Raw genomic sequence first — 23,666 nt, 5'->3', positions numbered from 1 at the left:
AAGACTTGATGGCGGAGGAGCTGCACTGACGCGGAACTAATCTGAGATGAACCTCAGAGTCTTGACTAATGACGATGACCTGTCACATTCAGAAGTCCTTGGCGAATAGCTGTATTTTATCCTTTGCCTTTTCCTACTGACATTTCATTCATCATTCCTCTCTCGGCACTATATCCCTTCCATGTTTTGGCACTCTTTCAATTTTTATGGAGCATTTCTGGTTGTATTATATCCTTTGTTATTCTTATCGGTAAAGTCTTTATTAACAGTTATTTTCCTTTCTCCTGACTCTTTGGCCACATTCTGTTTTATTAAATTTTACTGAAAACTTCATAACATCGATTTCAAATTAGATGTCATTGTGATGCATACTTATTTAATATGGTATTGTAAGGAACTGTAAATGCTTATAAGGAAAAATAGACGCTTTTATACGTAGTACCCAATAAATAAGTGAACATTTGACATAAAAGAACTCAAACAAAAGGATAGGAAAACAAACACGCAAAATATTTATTTATTTTTTCATCCATTCTCTTTTTACTTTGTTTTGGATTAACGCGATGTTGTATTAAGTTTCTTAAACCATTCTCTTTTTTTGTGTGAGTCATTGGTGGATGAAAACTTAGTTGTGATTTTTTTCTTTATACAGTTCCTTCATCCATTCTGTTGTTCCTTTGTTTACAGTATCGCATAAATTTACAGGTAAGATTCATTTTTAAGCCAGTTTTCTTACCCGTTATTTATTCACCTCCATTTATTTACTGTATTGGATAAATGCGCAGACCTGCTTCGCTTTTATTTATTTATTTATTTATTTGTTTATTTATTTATTTATTCATTCATTAATGTTAACGACTGGGAGCCATTTCTTCTTCTGGCAGACTGAGTCTGTATATCTTGACCGGCATGTGGGTCTCGTTATACAGGAAGAGGAAAGTGTCTGTGTCGAGGGTGGCCTGATACACCAGGGAATGCGCCAGTCCCTGCTTCGCCACCTCCTCCAGGAAGAGCGCCATGGTCTCGTGGCTCCTCCGGGTGCAAGCGATGTAAGCAACGCGATCGGCGGCCACTGACTCAAAGGCCTCTTCGCTTCCTACCCCGCCATTCGCTTCTCTACCTTCTGTGATCTCCTTTTCTCTTCCGTTGATGCTGTCTTTTCCTCTCGATTTCCGCCGCCTTGTGCTTTTGGTCCTCTTCGATTTCTTCCCACTTAGGATGGACCTGGAAGAGGACATGAAAGCCTCTGAGCCCATTACATATGCATGTATGTGTACTGTATATACTGTACATATATATATATATATATATATATATATATATATATATATATATATATATAATTATATTATGTATATAAAATTATATATTTATATATATAAATGTGTATATATATACATATATATATATACATAAATATATATATATATATGTATATATATATATATATATATATATATATATATATATATATATATATATATATATATATATATATATACTTGTCATAGCTGACAATATTTATACAGACGGTTGGTTAACTACTACTACTAAAACGGTACATCTGTAACATGTGGGATATGAGGGAGCGACTGGAGCGGCATTGAAACCTCAGACAGAAAAATGTGCGCTCCGGAAACCTTGACCCATAATTAATGTGATGAAGTTAGCAGCACCGTTTGTCATGCTGTTCACTAAACACTTTCGCCTTTGGAACAAGAGCTCTTATTACAAGATGTGCGGAGAGGGAGAGAGATTTAAATGTATGCTTTAGATATCGAGAGAGAGAGAGAGAGAGAGAGAGAGAGAGAGAGAGATCAAAAGGCATGATTCGAAGCGAGAGTAAAAGTGGAATCGCGAAAACACTCAGAAGGTCGCCAAAAGCTGTCCAGTTTTTGTTTCCTCTTTCTCTTCACCCTTCCAGTTCTGGATTACCTACCAGTTTTAGCCTCGTCGAAGCTGTTCTGTCATTTCCTTGTCTTTTCTTAATCTTATTCTTCTGTTTCTGATATGTATAGCTTATGATATTCTCCGTTCCATCTGGGTTGGTTGAACTGACTTCATTAAAAAAATTACATTAAAGCACACGAGACAGAGATGGTTGGCTCTCTCTCTCTCTCTCTCTCTCTCTCTCTCTCTCTCTCTCTCTCTCTCTCGCCCGCCGTGCGTGTACTTGTTTATATGTGAAGGACGCACTAGGAAACCCAGTATTCGTCCCTGATTAGAGCATCGGAACATCACACGTAAGATTCTGAAAAATGAAAATTAAGATTTATAGAACTCACTTGATCAACGCCACAAGAGGGGGTATGAGGTGATGGGCGTAGACTACATCAGCTGCTAAAATGACGTCGACATCGGGTAGCCGACAAGGACTTCGCCAGTCAAGCTGCAGGACTTCCACTTGAGTTCCTCTCTTCGTCGTGTTTTGCCACGATGTATCTGTGACATCCTGCAAAGGTAGCCAAAGCCCGTTAGTCCTCGTTTTCTGTGGGTTGCGGGAGTAACTCCTATATCATGAACCAGTACCTACACCGCATCTTACGTCTTCTATATTTACATCAGAATTATTGCCTACCGTATCCAGTCTTCCTTGTAACCCAGGATGCACCCTGGGCATGTCATAGCCGTTCCAGTTTGTTTATGCGCATGATACTTCTGTTCAGATTTAAAGGTAACCACAATGTAACTAGAATACTTTGATTTTTTAGGACAGCTGTACCCTTGTAAAAAAAATAAAAGCTCTTACTATAAAGGAAGCACCCGAGTATATGTATCTGCTGATATATGAGAAACTAGTTCAAAATCAATTTGAGTTTTATGCACCTGGTACACCTTGCCAATTTTGTTTCTCAGCCGGAACTATTACCTGAAATAAGTCAGATTAAAAACTTTTCATACTACTGCAGGAAAGGAAGGATTTATAACGTGCTACTTTTACCGTCGATTTCGACTCACTTTCCGTTACATCAGCTGAGATACTCACGCATCCTCTGTATTAAGCGATATCACTTACTATGTTCACTTTTTCTCCACATTTTGATGTCACGCTACCAGATGACACTAGCATGGTTTTGTAGCAGATGTTCTACGACTCCTTTTTTACATTTTCATTTCCAGTCTAAGGTTAGCTCCATAAATATATTTTATCATGCATTTTCACTAAAGTAATGTGCTTTCCAGTTAAATGAAGCGTCAATAAATGACACGGGTGATTAAATAGGGGACAAGATTGATTTATCTTTAATTTCCAAATTCCATTCTCGTCTAAAATATGAACGAGGGTCTGTTCAGTACATTGTACATGAATTTCTTAAGATTTTTTAAATCATCGGCTCCTGATAGGGTCGAGGGTAGTGATTTGTTTCGTGTTCTCTGAAGTTAAGCGTGCTTGGAAAGAACGGTTTTTTGCTCACTTTATTCAGCAGTTCAAGGAGAATCTGTGTACACATGCAGATGTGCACATTTATAAGATCAGTTACATGGTAAATGATATAAACATATTTCTTACGTACATGCTATACTTATTACATAAGAAGTAGTGAATGAACTCCGCACCTACTTTCAGCTTCCAGCTTTGGGGAAAAAACTATGACGGATCTTCTTATTTACTCACCGTGAGATCAGGTGGCCCTGAAGATAATCTCAGGTGTGCTGACGGAGGCGTCCAGGGCATGATCTGGCCAGGCTGAACCTCTTCGGACACCAGGAGCTTCCCCATCGTCGACTGGAATGCTTCAAGCTCTGTTCTCTGCAAAGACCACAAGTGACAGGCATTTTTCAGACTCTTTGCATTCCCCTAGGTTGCTGCTATACCCGATTATTCAGTATGGCCGTTCTGCCAATCATCTTAAACCTCGGTTCAAGCATTTGGTGTTTATTTTTCCATCTCTAGTTTTATAGCTGACAGCCTACATTTAAGTGACTCGCCTTTCTCGGACTCCTTAACAGAACAAAGCAAAACTGATAATTTTAAGTTTCTGAGATTTTCTTGCAAGCAGACTGTTTGCCTGATGAAATGTAAGTGCTTGAGCACGTGTGTGCATGGCACGAGTGCCTGTTAGTCAAAGTTTTTGAAAGCGTTCCGCAAATCTTACTGATTATTCTTTTCATGGAGATATAATTTGTGATAGCTAGTGAATATAAGAAAAATATCTGGCGTTTTTATCACTATCACGTTAGGTTTTAGAGAGAGAGAGAGAGAGAGAATCATATGAAACAACAATAACTGTTATAGATAAGGAAAAAAGCTGAACGAAATGGCCTGTTGAATTCGAATGTGAAAATGATTTTTACAGAGAGAAGACAGCGAAATCGTGCGGAGAATAACTAGTCCAGGTATAACTGGAAATTGCAATGGAGTAGGTGATAAGAGAGAGAGAGAGACAGAAAGCGTAGCAAATCGATGACATTTCAATAGTAAAATGATACCTAATAGACAAACGTGAAAACAGAGTTCTCTACTTCTAAATATCCTAGTAATCATAATCAAGCAAAGGGCAATTTTTCCCATTTTATGCTTTTTCCTTTAGGACTGCATTGGGTAAAGGAAATCTGTCGCCACTCCCGCCGGCCTTTGCTGTAGGGGGGATCACAGCAAAAACTGTACACTACATGCTTTTATGGTAAAAATCTACAACGAAATGGTGCTGAGACAATTCTGATCTGTGTTCAGTGATGCTGATCCCTAGGTTCGCCTCTCGTTCCTTACCTCTCTCGCAGATCTCACTGCCATGAATTGCTACCTACACTAGGTTCCCCCATAGCTGGGTAGTGCCGTCGGTGGACCTCGCGCTGTGCACTGTAGGCATTACTTAAGGTTCTTTGCAGCGAAGTTCGGCCCCTAGCTGAAACCCTTTCATTCCTTTTACCGAACCTCCTTTCATAGTCTTTCTTCCACCTTACTGTCTACCCTCTTCTAACAATTGTTTTACAGCACATTGCGAGGTCTTCCTCCTGTTACATCTTTGTAACCTTTCTCTCAATTTTCCTTTCGGCGCTGAATGACCTCATGGTTCCCAGTTCTTGGCCGTTGGCCTAAATTGTATATTCTGTTTTATTCTACACTAGGTTCCTCAAGTCTGTCGAATGTTTAGTGACGCTATTTTTTTTTTTTTTTTCACCGCAAATATACATGAACGAAATGCTCAACACATCACGTTTATTTGATCCCGAGGCCAGCAGGGGGTTTAGGGGTAGGTTCGGGTTGGGGGTACCATACCATCTAAAGCTCTGAAGTTTCAGTTGAAGTGAGTCTGCCCATGCCCGGCATCCGGCTTTCATTGATTAGCACATATTTAAGCAGCCCCACTTCAGCGTTGCCTAACTTCACCGATCGAAAGACCAGCAATGTAGCAAGATGTAGTTCTGATTACAAACTCTTAACGATTTGCTTTCTCATCCCCTTAAGACAACAGAGCGTCTCACGCAGAGGCAAGACTTCCCCCGCAGTGAAAAGAGAAACAACTGCGAAATATACCCGTCTTGGAGGAGCTGTTTTCCTTATGGTATTATCAAAAATATTAATTAGAATCACTGATGGAAATCTGAGCCAGAACTCAAAGTTGAGGAGCAATGAAGAAATAATCGTAAACAATGCATTCAGGGATTGTAAGTGCATGGTGGACTGCAGTGACAAATGTGGCACTTTGAGCTTTTGTCCCTTCATCATGATCCAGCCCCATGGCGGGGTAGCGCCGTCAGTGCACCTCATGCGGTGCACTGTAGGCATTACTTAAGGTTCTTTACAGCGTCCCTTCGTCCCCAAGCTGCAACACCTTTCAGTCCTTTTACTTTATCTCTGTTCATATTCTTTATTCCATCTTACTTTCTACCCTTTCCCAACAATTGTTTAATAATGCAACTGAAAAGGTTTGCCTCCTTTCACACCTTTCAGACCTTTTTATTGTCAATTTCCATGTCAGCGCTGAAAGCCCTCATAGGTCCCAGCGCTTGGGCTTTGGCCTAAATTTTATATTCTATTCTATTCTGCAAGCTTTGTTTCAGTGAGTATGTGTGCAAGCAACTCTCTTTGCGGGGCATCAGCATCCACATTCCTTCCGTTAAGGGGCCGCGTTATCACGCTGGCCATTGCCTGAAGAGAGAGGAATGACCTCCCGGCAGTGTTAATGATGACGGTGGCCGTACGTCTCAAACATCCTTTGATATTCCGTGAAAGAGCCAGTCAGCATTGCCTTGCTAGCTTATATTGCTGTTCATGCAGATGTTATGAATTGCAGATAAACTGCTATTGTTATACATTGTTCGTTTCCATTCATCACTTTCTCTTTCACCGAGATGTTTGAAACTGTATTTAACCCTTTGTTGTTTTTTATCCATACGAATGTTTGTTCATTATTAATAGTAATAGCAATATTGTCTATAGATATCGATAAATATATGATATGTATTTAACTGAGAGCAGACATGTAGAGGGAAGTCTATGCACACGCAGATTATTATAAATATTCCATCTCACCGGGGTGACGGATGACCTTGCCGAGGCCCTACCCGTTTTGATGGTATACATTTTGAGAAACAATGAACGCTCATGGCTATTGTTTTTCTCTCTTCTTTGTTTCACTTTCCACCCTTTCTGCGACCCACCTGGATTTAAGGGAACGCACCCATTCTTGAGGATCGAACGTGGGTCCCTCAGTTTGTGCTACCACTAGGCCACAAGAGAGGAGAGGGAGAGAGAGAGAGAAAAGAGAGAGAGAGAGAGATTTCGCTTCAGCCACACACAACAGATCCAGATAAAGATCACTTCGTGGTCTCTTGACGTAAAGTGTAGGAAATTCTTCACAGTTCAAAAAGTCAGATTAGGATTTATACCTCACGGCCAGTAATTATGAGGTAGGCAGGATGCGAAAAAAAAAAAACCGACTAGCGGTCTTTGGGCACAAGCGTTACGACACCGTAATAATGAGGGGGTTTATTGAACAGTCTTTCTGTGGAAATCCCATGATCGCCAGCAAGACATTCCCAATTACGTCCATTTACACAATCCTGTGGAAATGATGGATGGGGAAACGTCTTTTGGCCCGTTTCCTGTAAAATCCATTGTCTTCGCTTAACAGAGGAATGGATTAGGTGTGGCTGGTTGAAGCCTGGGTAAAGAAGGGGTTGGGGATAGCAACCTGAACCGAAAACTTGTTAAGGGCTGTAAGTTAACCCATTTTTAGGCAAAAAGCTTTTATGAAATATTACTGACAACGAAGAACTGATACATAGCGGTAGGAATTGTAATACAAAGTATATGTAATTTCTGCCACTAAGTATCAGTCCTTCGAAACCGGTCAGAACCTACTCCCAGTCTCTTATTTTTTCACCCAGTGTGATGTATAATAAACTAATCATGTGATTATGTGGTTATAATCATATACATATATATATATATATATATATATATATATATATATATATATATATATATATATATATATATATATATATATATATATAAATATATGTGTGTGCGTGTTTGTATGTTTGTGTATGTATAATATTAACACATTAGAATGTCCAGCGTTCAACACACTGAAACGTATTTATAAATTGCCACGTATAGTTCATAATGAATGTACTGTATCTTTCACCTAATGAAAAACTGTTTGATTCATACTGAAACGTTATCTTGTTTAATGCACTGAGCTTCTGAGACGCCTTCCATATGTATGCAGTTTATATGATAGTTTAAAAGTCACCTAGCTAATTCATGCTTGTTAAATAAGACCTTGCGTTATTGAATTTGAAAACTTATTACTTTTGTAATTTTTTTGAACATATTTTGTCTCAGTTTATTCTTGTGACCTTTTAGGATACTTGGAGTGTCGGGAGGTACACCCATGGAAACAGTTGAATTTTTTGCCCCTGTTCCTAATTCAAATGTCAGATCATCCCCCCAAAAAGGGAATTATTACTAGGAAATAGCGCAGTATCTCTCGGTTTACATTTTTAAGATAATTAAAAACAGTAACGGATTCAGACAAAAATTCTTGGCAAAGAGACAAGGCACATATCATTTCAAGAGGTTCTGTTCATACACCATAAGTGCTGGAATTTGCGAGGTGTAAGGCATAGAGTAGTTTTCATATTTTATGCAAAGTTACAAGTTTTAAACGATGGGCATCCCGATTTCGCGTATTTATGGAAAGTGTCAGTGAAGAACAATAATCAGATGAAATTTTGTTCTTGAAGGCGATGACCTTAGAAGCTGCAGTGCACAGCAGCAGATTCCTCGCGGAAAAAATGCACGTGAACCAATTTGTACCTGGCTAGGTACCGCCAGTTAGAAGATGAACAATTGTACACATTGCACATGAATCTTCTAATTTGTGCGGGTGTGTGTGTGTGTATATATATATATATATATATATATATATATATATATATATATATATATATATATATATATATATATATATATATATATATATATATATATATATATAAAAATTAATATATTGTAGTGAAGGCGTGAGTAAGAGGCAGAGTCTACAAACTTACTAATCTATTCAAAATGATTTTGATTGTGATGGCTCTTGCGAGCGGAAATGTAGTGCCTGATTCGAGGCGAACAAAATAGAGATTAATATACAGTTAGCTGCGTTTGTTTGAGAATGGAGAATGGTACATAATTCTATATGCAAGTTGTGAACAGAGTTCTGATAAATGTATCTGGAAAACTGACATTGTATTGCCCTCTCTTAGAAATGATACATTTGACCTGGTATTATTATGAACCACAGCATACATAAAAAAGGATGTATGGTGTCGACTGTTTCTTATATGCGTGTGTTTGGCGCATATGTCAGAGGGTGCTTGTTGTGAGGAGCGGATGCCCGTAGGGTATGAGTTCGGGCGACCAGGTAAGATGGACGATTGTGTAAGTATGTGTGGGACCTTGCAATATATATACATATGTGTGTGTGTGTGCGTTGATACATTTACATAAATACATACATACAGAAGAACCATACCTACTTGGACGAAAATGAATAAACATTGTTTTTTCATATGCAGCGTTAACTTTCAGCCAGAAGACTTTACGTAGCTGGAAGGGGAAGGGGGAGGGGCGGATACTGGGTATGTATCAAGCTACTTTGCTCAGATCCTTTCATATTCCATGCCTCTGACATTAAATCGACTTTCATACAAACTCCTTGCGCCTTCTGTCGTTCTTCTTACAGTATTTTTTTTTAATCAAAGCAGGACTCAAGTCTCCCAAAGCAGGTCGCTTAATCTTTGCTTCATCTCCACCTAACATTATAAATATTCTCTCACGAAGTACACACACACACACACACATGCACCTTAAGATGTGGAGGTTATGAAGGAGAAATCGTGGCATTAGAGATTACCAAGAAGGTCAGAAGCTTGCTTGTAGTTATGCGGCATCCACCTTTTTTTTGCATAATCCTTGCCTCATAAGGGTGAGAGTTCATGTCCTCTGACCCTACCTTACCAGTCACGTCACCCTTTTGAAGACCAGCCCCTCTCAGGAACACATAAAAGCTCCTAGTCAACTGTTCACAAATCTGTCAGCACCATGTAGCCACTGTGCTCAAAGACAGCGATATCTAGCTACTAGTCGACTAGTAACTTGCTCACCCCTCCTGATTACAAGGGCGTATTGTCTGTTTCCAGACGAGCGCACTTAGCTTCGCCAGTCTGCGACGTCTAGTGTTCTTCCAGAGAGCAGTGTTCTCTTGGTTGTTCCCCGCCTGCCGTGTTGTCGACATTACCAAATGCGGGCCCTATTTCTGATTGCAAGCTTCCAAAACTGACGAAAGTAACATTTGACTTATGCTGCAGATTACGAAGGGAGAATCTACATATCCGCAATACTGTGAATAGCTGACGTTCGATGGAGAAACAACCTAGCTAAGCATCGGATGTATGGGAATCTTAATTCAAGATGTTTAAAGAGTGAGCTTTTTAAAGCTGAAAGTAAGTTATCTTGCAATTGCTTAGGTGATTTTTACTGTAATATTTTTCGTCCAATTTGTTAGGGAAGTTATCACTTTGGGGTAATGAACTTTTGTTAGCTGAGATGATGATGAATTAATAGTTGAACTGATGATTGCATGTCCTTTTTCAAGACTTCTTGTTTAACAGTCAGTTATATAAATCTAAGTACTTCAATATACATTTTCTGTAATCAGTTTCTCCACCTCACGAATATTTGTGGCGATTTGGATGTGCTTGGTCATTTGAACATTAATTTTTGTGAGTGTGAAATTCATCCTCGCCATTACTTCTAACGCCATGTGACACAAAGCGCACTCGTTAAATTCAGCCACTCAAGTTGTAACTGTGTTTTGTCATGTACTCACATCCTCTCATCTCCGGCTTCCCTTCTCGTAGCTCTCATCCAAGTAGGTCTGGGTCTTCCACTTTTCGGTGCCCACAGCAACCCAGATACTCTCACATACTATTCTCCCAAGGGTTGTGTGAAGGACATGTTCACTTTATCTTTGTCTCCCTTTCGTCATTATCTTATCTGCATATGGAACTCCCACAATCTTCCCTGTGGTATCGTTTCTGCCTCTTCTAAAGCTTTATTTTTGAATTGACTAATTCTTTTAGGTATAGCTTCTTTATCAAAGCATGTTACATGTTTGTACAGCAGTATAGATCGTACTAGACTTATGCATAATCTTACTTTCATATGCAATTCCAGTCTATTTGATTTCCAAATACTATTTGGTAAGCCCAGTGTTTGACTGGCCTTTTTTCCTGTTACACTAAATTCCAACTCAAGAGAACCTGCATTAAATATCGTTGTTCGTCAATATTTGAAAGATTCAACCTCATTAATCGTTTCTCCACCAAAGGTAATCTCATCCTTTGGTGCATACTGTGTCCTCATGACTTCTCTTTTTCTTGGATTCATTTGGAGTCCCATCTCTTTAGGTATATGGTGCATTCTATTAAGTAACCTTTGTAAATCTTGCAGTGTGTTGCTGATTAAAACGGCACCATTTGCATATTCGTCAAGTTTCTATTGTTACTCATTCTGAACCTCTTCCATCTCAGCCCACTTTATTTCATTAAAATCTCAGAGGGGCAAACAGCAAAGATAAAACAATATTCCCGTTGAGTATTCCGCTATTTTCTGCAGATTCGCTTGACAGGGCCCCATCAACATTACTTTACATCTACTTTGTTGAGGGATGCTTTCAGCTGCCGTAGTGAACCAAGACCTTCCATAATATTTGCCTGTGGACGCTTCAATTACCTTCTCTTACGAGAGTACACTAACTAATTAAAACTTAAATTCATGTGGTGTTCTAAATGTGTAGTATTTCTTCAGAAGTATTTCATTAATTCATGTTTCATAATCTGTAACAACAGGCCAAGTGTTTAAATTGTTTTTTTAATAAGATTATTTTGCCTTGATCTATGTCTGACTTGGGCTTTGTTAAATCTTGATTTCGTATTGAGTTGATAATTTATACTTTACTGTTTCACTGCAGAGTAATGTAAACTAAAAACTGGATCTTGTTTATATCATTTCAGATTTTGAATTTTAACTGACATTCAGTTTTTCTCTCTGTTTTAGCATTTTTCATTGAATTTTGATTCATTTATTTATTGAATCAGTGTGCAATACAGTAATTTTCATTGTTTCTTGATTTATATAACAAATTAGTTCACCAGTATTATTTCCGAATTCTAAGCTATGTTAGAGAAAAGAAAATAAATACAAAGCTACTGAGGATTATATACATATTGATCTGAATGGAGTTATTACCTAATAACGAGGGTTGCATGATCATTGCCAAAAAATGAGCCTTCCACTCGGAAGTGTCATATCTCATGGAAAGGAAAAGAGAGGTGAAAATGAATGAATCTCGAGAAATTCAGTTGCAGTCGGTAAAGATATAAATAAAGAGAGTTAGGGAAGTGCAGTCCTAGCGCCATCTTGAACTTGGAATTTCTTCGAGTAATGGCAGAAAAAAACTCTGTCATTATTTTCCCTCAGTAATTCGTGGGTTCACCATTTCAGAATTCTTTCTTATGCACAATCTGTTTTACACACGCGCACACACGTATATATACATACATACACATTATATATATATATATATATATATATTATATATATATATATATATATATATATATATATATATATATATATATATATATATATATATATATATATATATATATATATATATATATATATATATATATATATATTGACAGTGCACTAAGATGAGTTCTGATTAGTATTTTAGGGAAGGGAAAAACACAACTGAATAATTAGTATTCATTGTTTGTTCGTAAATATATTAAAATGATCATTGAGGATGTTTTTAGTTCAATAGCATAGTTCATTAAGCTTGTTAAGTAACCACAGCATAAGAATCCAAGAAACGATAGGGTCGAAATATGAGTTATAGGAAGCGATTTATAAGTTATCGAAAATGTGTAAATAAAATCTAAATTTAGACGGTTCTTCGAATTTTGCCGATCATCTCACTGATGCTAGATGACGATATTGCATATCAATGACAACACAATAAAATAATAATGATGATAAATATGATATTTTAAAGCAATATTAATCACATATTGGCATAAAATACGACAAAATACATATTAAAATTTGTTTGAATTTGCTTGTTGAAAGTTTCTGTAGTCTGCTTTTGTATATATATGTTTCAGACTAATATTAAGTTACATGTTTATTTTCCATATTTAATATTAAGAGGCAGCGCAAGAATGTGTATGCAATAGGTAGATAGGAATAATAACCATCATATATCGTGTTATCGGTATGATAAGAATCGAAAGAACAGAAAGCCAAACGCCGATGAAAGTCGAGGAATTGTAGAGAAATTTCGCCTAAACAGCGTATCAGACACATGGCTGTCGTCAGGTTCTGTTTTGATAATACAACTAGAGATGAAAAAGTGATCGAAGCCTTATTAAGATTAGGTGTAAATGTAGAACACAAAAGTAGAAAGCGCCCTGTAGAAAAGCTAAGGACAGTGGCGCGACAATATCTTTCAACCTAAAAGGGGTTGAGCCTGAGGGTAAGTGGAAAAGAACAGATGGGGAAATATGATTTTAAGTGAGTCTCCAGTTATTATTTATCATAACTAAACCTTACCTTCATGGGGCTGTCCCTCAAGTTGAGCTCGAGGTTATGATGGAGCAGCGAGAGGACGTGATGGTGACAGTCAGTGGCGATGTATTTCTCGGGAGGAGGATGATCCCCGTCAGAAGTGGTCAGGATAACCGATGCTGTGAATCCGATTCCAGCGCCGAGCTCCAAAACCCTGCGACCTGAGATCAGATAGGGATAATCGGTGACCCAGTTGGCCAGAACGGCTGCGCCTCCCCAAGTGGTGAGACCGGTGGTGTGATGCACAATCCCACCACTGCTCTCGAGGAGGGTCACGCCCTTTGATGTTTCCCCTCTCCCCACGTCGCCGATCAGGGAGGCGTTTCCTTCTCCCCATCCGACGTAGGTCTTGTAACAGAGTTCCGGGCAGTCCGTCGGGTCCTCGATGCTTCCGGAAGTTAGGACCTGTGGGACAGGCCAGTCTCTTTCCCGCCACTCCCCGACGAGCCATCGCAAAACGTCTACTATGTGTTTGGGATCCCTCGGGGCGGTGTTGCTCAGGGGATGCTGGACGCAGGCCCCTAAGACTCTTCCCTCCAGGTCTTGAGGAGAAAGTTCGTCTTTGGCGGCATCGAGAGCGAAGGACACGTGACTCCACAAGGCGCGTGTGGTCGGTACTCCGGCAAAATGGGCGCGGGTCAGTAAGAAGCACAAAGCAGCAGTTAGGTCACCCATCGCTTGTCAAGTTCTTGAGATGTCCAGCGTTACATTTAATTATTTACTTCAGTGCCAAAACCAGTAATGGTTATAAAAAACCGCTACTACACGGTAGCACTACACGGGCATCATGTTGCCGAAAAACCTTATAACAAGAGGATGATTTTCCACATAAGTATTATTGTTTAAGCAGCACAAGAGCTTTATTGCAAGAACAACAGGGATTTTCTCATGCTTTATCAGCGTCAGATGTTTTAGAACTCGAATGAAAGAACTGGTTTTCCTCTGCACATTGCTTTGATGGCAGCCTTCCTGTAATGACAAAGAAATTTGAGTTTGCAGTTGAAATATTTGTCAAACTACTACTATTATTTAGAATGTAACACTAAAGAAAGCATTTTATTTTATTACACCTAATGTACAATTAACCATAACCAGTATCAACAATGACGATAAGTTGGTCTAATCATCCAAATCGGTTGTCTAAAATCAAACATTTAAAGTCTGTAGATATTGACAGAAAGTTCGCTGGCTTCCATTAATTTCATATAAAAACGTAAATTATATGTTCTTACACTACAAGAGAAACGATGAAGCTTTTCTGTCACTCTCCGGAATAAAAACATTGTTTTTTCTCTCTAAGATAAAGACTAGTTAGATAGTTTTACCTCCTTGGATGCTTATCCTTCATGCAAACTTTGTTCAATCCACCTGTTGGTCGTTCGTGTTGCCCTCATTTTAGATGCCTGGCCCCAATCTTTGCCTTTTTCCACAAAAAATGCTCACTTGATAAACCATCCGCGTGAATGTACACACGCCTACGTGCAAATACACACGCTCTCTCTCTCTCTCTCTCTCTCTCTCTCTCTCTCTCTCTCTCTCTATATATAATATATATATATATATATATATATATATATATATATATATATATATATATATATATATATATATTACAGTCAACACATATATATAATCATATCATTATATAATGACTGAAATTTCAGTCATCACGCGTGAATTTCAGTCATCACATGTGCACTTTAGGGACATTTGATCCCCAGGAGCTAGTACTAAACACGGCGAAATACATTTGACCCCAGGGACTAGTACTAAACCCGGCGAAACAGTGTAGGTGACTCACTGTTTCGTCGTGTTTAGTACAAGCTCCTGGGGATCAAATGTCCCTAAGTGCATTACGCGTAATGACTGAAATTTCAGTCATTACGCGTAATGACTGATTACGCATGTTGACTGTAACATATATATATATATATATATATATATATATATATATATATATATATATATATATATATATATATATATATATATATATATATATATATATATATATATAAAGTGTGTCCATTTCCAAAAAACAATATTCCCTATCACAGTCATTCTTTTCACTCATGGATGACCATCTGTGCATAAAACTTCCACACTTCATACACTTACACAGGGGGCTCATCAGCATTGTGTTGAACCACTTGCGCATTCTGAGCCAGTCATCTCTATTTTGCTCAGGCATTCGTGCTTCGTGAGTTTAAGACCCATCCTTTCCAATCCCTCTTTATCATGCGCTATCCTTTTTACCTTAGGTCTTTTTACCACTTCTCACCCTTAGTTTTTTTACGACACATAGACCGCAACACAATTCATGTAACCAGTGTTAACATTTTTTCTTTCATTCAGATTCAAAATTCATCACTTCAGTCCCATAAAAGAGCGCCCTAATACCTTCCTTGCTACGCCAGTTCTGTCTCACCTGTTTTCTCTTCCTACCATCGTCCGTCAGAATTATTCCCATAACACCTGTACGAGTCAACCGCTTCCATTCTTCCACCATCAGTATTAACACTCATTACTCTTACCTTCCTGGTTCCCATTTACCCACATTACTTTACACTAGCTCACAATTGCTCACAACGTTCTCCTCTTGTAAGTACTTTAAAACTCTTCCCACTAGTTTCTGCAGTTTCACGAATCCCGATAATCTAAGCACGAGACGTAGCATAAAAATATAAGGTACAATGAAAAATAAACTCTAACACAGTTTCGCTCTCTAAAGGACCTCTGTTATGGTGATTTATTGTAACACTGCATTGAGATATGTATATATCTATATATATATATATATATATATATATATATATATATATATATATATATATATATATATATATATACTGTATATATAATCAAATGAAGCTACAAATGTCGTTTAATATCCATTTCACGCTACTTCGGGAATATCCCCGGTGGGGAATTATCACTGAAGGAGAATTTATAAGTGATAAATGGATCAGTACTGCCGGGTCACGATCCTCGACACAGTTACCTTCCAACGAGTGGAGTCGACTGGAAGGTAACTGTGTCGAGGGATCTTGATCCCGACCAGTACCGATCCATTTATTGCTTATAAAAGAGTCATTGGAAGGTAACTGTGTCGAGGGATCGAGACCCGGCAGTGCCGATCCATTTATCACTTATAAATTCCCCTTAGGTGATAATTCCCCATTGGGGATATTCCCGAAGTAGCGTGAATTGGATATTAAATGACATTTGTACCTTTATGATTGTATATAAATCATGCTGTGATAAAAATTTCATATATATATATACATATATATATATATATATATGTATGTATGTATACATAATATATCTGTATATACACACACACACATACTGGCTGACCAACCCAGTGCTGCCCGGGGAAAACTGAATGGCAACTGATAAATCACTCTCTCTCTCTCTCTCTCTCTCTCTCTCTCTCTTCTCTCTCTAATAAGATAGTTGCTTCAGTTACAACGCCCAGCAGTAGCAGTTTTGACAATTTATTTCACCCCTTCTCACCCCTCCTTTTCCTATCGGGGCTGAACTTGGAATCAAAGGGCATCAGGAGTGTCACTATTCATTTCAGCGACCTCGAAGCCTGTAGATTAGATAGTAATATCTGTCATTTTTGACATTTTATTTTTCACCCCTTCTCTCCCCCCCCTCTTTCCTATCGGGGCTGAACTTGGACTCAAAGGGCATCGGGAGGGTCACTATTCATCTCGACGACCTCAAAAACTATAGGATACACACAATATCTGTTATCCGTTATTTTAAATTATCCCTTTACCACTCTGCAACTCCCAATGGTGCCAGTGGTCTTATAAAATTTTTTCCAGATAGTAAGTCATGTATATCAAAATGAGGTATGAGAAATGCCTAGAGTTTATTTGGTTACTAAGTCTATATGGTAAACCAACCTAAAATAGGAAGCCCTTCCCGCACCCACCCCATTTGGCGTTAGTGGCGTCTTACCCCCACAGTATTCTTCTCCAGATAGTAAGTCATATGTATATAAAGTTTGGCTGGAATTGCCTAATGAATTTCAGAGTTATGCTGGAACACACACACACACACACATCCATTTATATGTATATGAAATGCATTGAGCAATTTCAACCAAACTTGGTATACATATGACTTACTATCTGGAAAAGAATACTGTGAGATAAGACATCACTAGCACCAAAGGGGGTGGGGGTGGGAAGGTGTTCCTGTAAACAGGGTTGGTTCTGCCTAAACAGAATTAGTAACTAAATAAACTCTACATATCTATCATAACCCATTTTGGTAATACATACGACTATTATCTGATAAAGAATACTTGAAATGGAAAAATGACTGACAAAAAGGGGGAATGCAGATGGGTAAGGACTCCAGTATTATCAAATATAACTGGAAACGACAGATATGTGGCCGCGCTAATTAATTATGCGTCCCTTAGTCCTGAGTTCCTGTCCTGCTGACGTTGGTTTGCCCATGGGAAACGTATACTTATTATCAACTAAAAAATTCCCCTTCGGTAACATATATGAAAATATATTATTTCCGAGGTAGATTTTAATTGGATATTAAAGGACGTTTGTAGCTTAATGCTTGTATATGAATCACGGTGATGTGATAAAAAATTAAGTAATATGGCTGCTAATAACACAAAATTAACATTACACTTCAACATGGCAGAGGGACGAAGGTGGATATCGTCTCCAAACACAAACACCTGAGTTCGATGGGTGATTTGTATATGGGAGCCGATATCCACTTATACCTTCTTGCCAAAACCAAATTAATGCATCCCTGTAGTCCTGAGTTTCTGTCCTTCGTTGGTTCGAGCCCACGGGACGGCGCCTGCCCCTTATCAACTAAAAAAGGGCCCTTCGTAACATATATAAAAATATATTATTTCTGAGGTAGAGCGAATTGGATATTAAAGGACGTTTGTAGCTTAATGCTTGTATATGAATCACGGTGATGTGATAAAAACTTCATATATATATACCTATATATATATATATATATATATATATATATATATATATATATATATATATATATATATATATTATTGGATATATGTATGTATATATATACACATATAAGTCGTATATACATATACATATATTAATTCTATCAAAAGCTAAAAATCTCAGGAAAAGATACCAAAAGAATGGAGAGAAGGCTTTATTGTGCCCACCTATAAAGAGAAGGGTGACATCCAGGATTGTGCAAACTACAGAGGGATAAAGCTAATGTCTCACACCAGGAAAATCTGAGAAAGTAGAGAAGAAGCATATGTAGATGAAGAACAGTATGGTTTTAGGCCAGGAAGAGGAACGACAAATGCAGTGTTTGCCCTCCGACAGGTGATGGGAAAACACCTGGAAAAGTAGAAGGGACTGCACATAGTATTCATAGATCTGGAAAAGGCATATGATAGAGTCACACGCCAAGAAGCTTGGAGGTGTATGCGAGTAAAGGGAACACCGGGGAAGTATGTGAGGTTGGTCCAAGATATGTAGGAAGGAGCAAAAATGCAGGTAAGAAGCAGTGTTGGGTTAACTGAACGGTTACCAGTAAGAGTTGGTTTACATCAGGGATCTGCTTTAAGTCCAAATCTTTTTGACCTGATAATGGATGTGCCATATCAAGGAATAAGTGATCAATCCCCCTGGTGCATGTTGTTTGCTGATGACATCGTGTTATGCAGCACCAAGAGAGGGGTAGTGGAGTCAAAACCAGAGCAATGGAGGAAGGTACTGGAAGACAGAGGATTAAAGATCAGTAGGAAGAAGACTGAATACCTAAGTTTTAATGAAGATCAAGACTCCGAGATTAGTATGGAAGGGACAAGGTTGAACCGAGTAGAAATATGCAGTATCTTGGTTAATCAGTGGCTGATGATGGAAATTTGGATGTAGAAATAACACACAGAGTGCAGGCTGGATGGGAAAATTGGAAAAAAAATGTCAGGTGTCTTGTGCGACAGCAGAATCAACATAGATGTTAAAGGAAGAGTGAATAAGACAGTAGTGAGACCAGCTTTGATGTATGGAGTAGAAGCATGGCCGATAAAGAGAGTTCAAGAGAAGAAATTGGATGCTGTAGAGATGAAAATGCTCAGGTGGATGTATGGAGTAACAAAAATGGACAGGATCAGAAATGAAAGAATAAGAGAACCACTAAAGTCGTAGAACTATCAAAGAAGACCCAGGAAAGAAGGCTGCAGTGGTATGGCCATGTGATGAGAATAGATGGGACATATGTAGGGAGGAGAGTGATGCAAATGGAGGTGCCTGGTGGGAGAGCAAGAGGAAGACCGAAGCGAAGGTCGATGGATGTAGTGAGAGAAGACCTGAGAGAGAAATTTAGACCCCACATGGAAGTGGGAAAAGATGCAGCAAAAGAAGAAGAAGAATTCAAGATATATATATATATATATATATATATATATATATATATATATATATATATATATATATATATATATATATATATATATATATATATATATAACATCACTGTGAAAAAATGACAGTTGTAAATTTTGACCAGTGTCAGCTTTACTGCTAATTAAGCCATCTTTAGAGGACGTAAAACTGATGGAAACCAAGTATTTGTTTGCACGTGACAGGCGTTTGTAGGTGGAGTCCTACTTTCATTAATGACAGATCAAATTTTATAAATTCTTCGGGAGCTTAGCTTCCCTTTTCACCAGTCTTTCAAGCACTTTCCTTAAAATTTATACTTCTTACATATTTCTTTTGAGATTAATGGATCAAGTTATACATGCCATAACTAATGTTCATGTGCTTGCCGAAACGTTCTTTTTATAGCTAGACTCAGTGATATTTCTTTCCAGTGCATTAATAGAATAAACGATTTTTCTCCTGCCCAGTTAATTGCATGGTTATTTTCGCTAAATTGTTCAAAAAATCTGCTGTTCATCTTTGTATTTCTTACACATCTTTTATGCTGTTTTATTCTCTTTTCCAATGTTTTTCCAATCTGACCAATATAATAGTTATCACAAGAATTACATGGAGTCTGGTATACACATCCTTTAGTATCGTCGGGCGAGTTCTTTTAAGTACATAAGTAATTGTTTTATTGTTCTTGGATGCTGTATTAATTCCAAAATTCTTAAGTAAATGGGGGATATTTTGAAGTTATGATATAGCAGTACAAAAAGTTATTATGTGCTATAAGTTTCTTTTCTGTTAACATAAAATTTTAAAAATTTCGTTCAATATCCAATTCACTATACCTCGGGAGTAACCTACACCCGGGGGGAATTATAATTGGTAAGTGCTTCGTCACCAGTTGGATTCGAAGAGCTGCAGCTTCCTGGTATTGAAACAACGGAAATACAGTGACTTTGACCACTTGGCCATCCCACTGGTGACGAAGTACTGTACCTATCACTTATAATTCCCCCTGGATGTGAGTTTTTCCTGAGGTATAGTGAAACGGGCAATAATCGAAATTTGTGGATTAATAGTTTTGAATATAGAAAGTGTCACGGTGTTCGTGGGAAAAAAAAAATATATATATATATATATATATATATATATATTATATATATATATATTATATAGATAGATCTATCTATCTATCGATATATATATTGTGTGTGTGCGTGCGTGGTGTGTATAGAGGCTGAACATTCATGAGTTTATATATACATGTGCAAATACATTACAAACATAGATTCGTTATAATCTGTATGTAATGTACATGAGTGTTAAGCTATTATACTTAAAAGCACAAGGAAAGAACGCTTTAACGAAAGGGAAACAAACAAGGCTAATGACTTTTAAGTCAGATTCAGGTATTTTGACAATAAATCTCGCGAATAAACGAAACACTGGCATTTAACCTCAACCGATATGTAGAGTTGTAAAGAGATTCCAAATTCTGATCACATATGTTGCGACATGAAGGGATATTTTTAAAAATCATTCATGAAAAGGCCTCTGATGTAGATGTCAAATGACGCAAGGATCCGTGAGGTAGATATTTACAAGCATGCTCTTTTGAACTTGAAGAAAGCTCGGTTAAAGCTTTGAAATATTTCAGAAGCGCTACTCATCCTACTGTTAATTTCACCTTGTACTACGTGCGTTACTCAAGATGGTCACAATAAAAACAAAAAAACGAAAGAAAAAACTCACTTCTATCACATCCTCCTGATCACGGCAGCGACCACCACACAGCGTACCACTTGGCACAGGTTACGAGGGGAAACTGAGAACTGCCAGTAGCGATAGAGGTGTTCTCGAGGGCGGCCTGGCACTGGCACTGATTTCAGTGCCATGGGACCACTTGGCACGCGCTCGCTTTGCTCATATTTCTCTTTTGTCTGTGGACCTCTCAAGGATTTGAAGCGATTGTCGTGGGGGTGATTCAGCCTCCTCAAAGGCTCGCATTTGTATGGTGGCATTTCATAAACTGAAACAAATCCGTCGGTTGATGAAGAATTTGATTTGAAAAAGATACTCTATTGAAAAAATTACCGTTCTTTGTATAACGCATAATCGAAGAGCAATATTTTTCTTTTATAAATGCATCAGGAATATATTTTTGTATGTATGTATACCTATAATTATGTGTATATATTCTTACGGAAAGATGCCAAAAGCAAATAAGGAAAGAGAAAGTAAAAGAGTAATATTGTTGATTTTTAATAGAATAACCATAATATATATATATATATATATATATATATATATATATATATATATATATATATATATATATATATATATATATATATATATATTTTACATATAAATTATTTATAAATGTATATATATATAAATGTTTATAAATGTATATATATATGTATATATATATATATGTATATATTATAAATTATATATATACATATATATATATATATTTATTTATTTACATATATACAGTATATATATATGCAGTAGAAGGTCCAGGCTATTCCCAATCGTATAACAAGGTGAAGAGGAAAACAGCTCAGTACATCGGGTTTCTTTATTATCGCCAACGTTTCAAGACAGTGGTCTCATTTTTAGCCTTGAAAATGAGACCACTGTCTTGAAACGTTGACGATAATAAAGAAAACCCGATGTACTGAGGTGTTCTGCCTTTTCACCTGTTCATAATATACTGTTTATGTATATGCATATACAAATACATATCTATATATATACATACATATATACATATATAACATATATATATATATATATATATATATATATATATATATATATATATATATATATATATATATATATATATAAACCCACAGGGAAAAGTGGTTAATTCGGCTGTGTGGAAGAATCTACATTATACCTATATTGGGATAAAAACACAGCACATTCTGAATATACACACGGTTAAAAGGGCTGTCACCTGGAAGGAGTAGGTGGAGCTCTTCTGAGAGTGAGTATGCAATACATAAATCTGGTTTTTTCTGTCTTAACATTTATAATGCACATTTTTTCTGTGTACCCGTCCTTTTGAAAATGTCTGAATAGAAGAAAGTAGTCGGACCCATTTAGTTCATGTGGTATTTTGCATACACTCCTACACATATATATTTTATATATATATATATATATATATATATATATATATATATATATATATATATATATATATATATAGAATATATATAATATATATATAAATATATATATTATATATATATATATATATATATACATACACACACACATATGTATGTCTTTCTAGACAAGAGTATTACTGTGATCCTTCTATTTATAACCGAGAAGCACGATCTGGCGTTTATATATATATGTATATATATATATATATATATATATATATATATATATATATATATATATTTATATATATATATATATATATATATATATATATATATATATTACAAATATATATATTTATATATTCATCACGTTCCATATTTTCGTGATTCAGTTATACATGTGTGTGTGTATATAATGTGTATATGTATATATACAATATATATATATAAATAAATATATATGTATATATACAATATATATATATAAAAATATATATGTATATATATATATATATATATATATATATATATATATATATATATAAAATCTAAGAGTCACTGTAGAAAAAGTCTACATCTTTCTATATAGTTCATTGTTAATAAAATTCACTTTTCATATACGAAACATGCGTATAGTTAATAATATGTGCACGCATCATTTGTGTGTCCGTACTTCTTGCAAGTTATAAGAATTAAGCAGGAAGGAGAGAGAAATGAGAGGAGGTGTCTTGGTACTGGTTTTGTTGCAAAAAAGTCATGTTAAAAACATACGTACACAAACATATACATTATATATATATATATATATATATATATATATATATATATATATATATATATATATATATATATATATATATATATATATATATACAGTATATATATATGCATGTATGTATATGCACACATAAAATATATATATACATATGTGTATACACATACTTATATATCCTATATATATATATATATATATAT

At 36.6% G+C, this 23,666-nt stretch overlaps 1 protein-coding gene across 1 annotated transcript; it reads right to left on the bottom strand.

Annotated features, from left to right (window-relative positions):
* Positions 1-505: 505 nt before the first annotated feature.
* Positions 506-21,441, bottom strand: LOC136846475 (protein-lysine N-methyltransferase EEF2KMT-like). The gene is made up of 5 exons (XM_067117283.1): positions 21,313-21,441; positions 13,127-14,110; positions 3,617-3,751; positions 2,286-2,452; positions 506-1,224 (listed from the first exon to the last, which is right to left on the bottom strand). Exons 2-5 carry the CDS (start codon positions 13,814-13,816, stop codon positions 852-854), a joined length of 1,365 nt encoding a protein of 454 aa, XP_066973384.1. The 5' UTR covers positions 13,817-14,110; positions 21,313-21,441; the 3' UTR covers positions 506-851.
* Between the last annotated feature and the right edge of the window lie 2,225 nt (positions 21,442-23,666).

This window comes from Macrobrachium rosenbergii, chromosome 15, assembly GCF_040412425.1.
Source record: "Macrobrachium rosenbergii isolate ZJJX-2024 chromosome 15, ASM4041242v1, whole genome shotgun sequence".
NCBI lineage: Eukaryota > Metazoa > Arthropoda > Malacostraca > Decapoda > Palaemonidae > Macrobrachium > Macrobrachium rosenbergii.
This window is presented reverse-complemented; position numbering and strand designations above follow the sequence as displayed.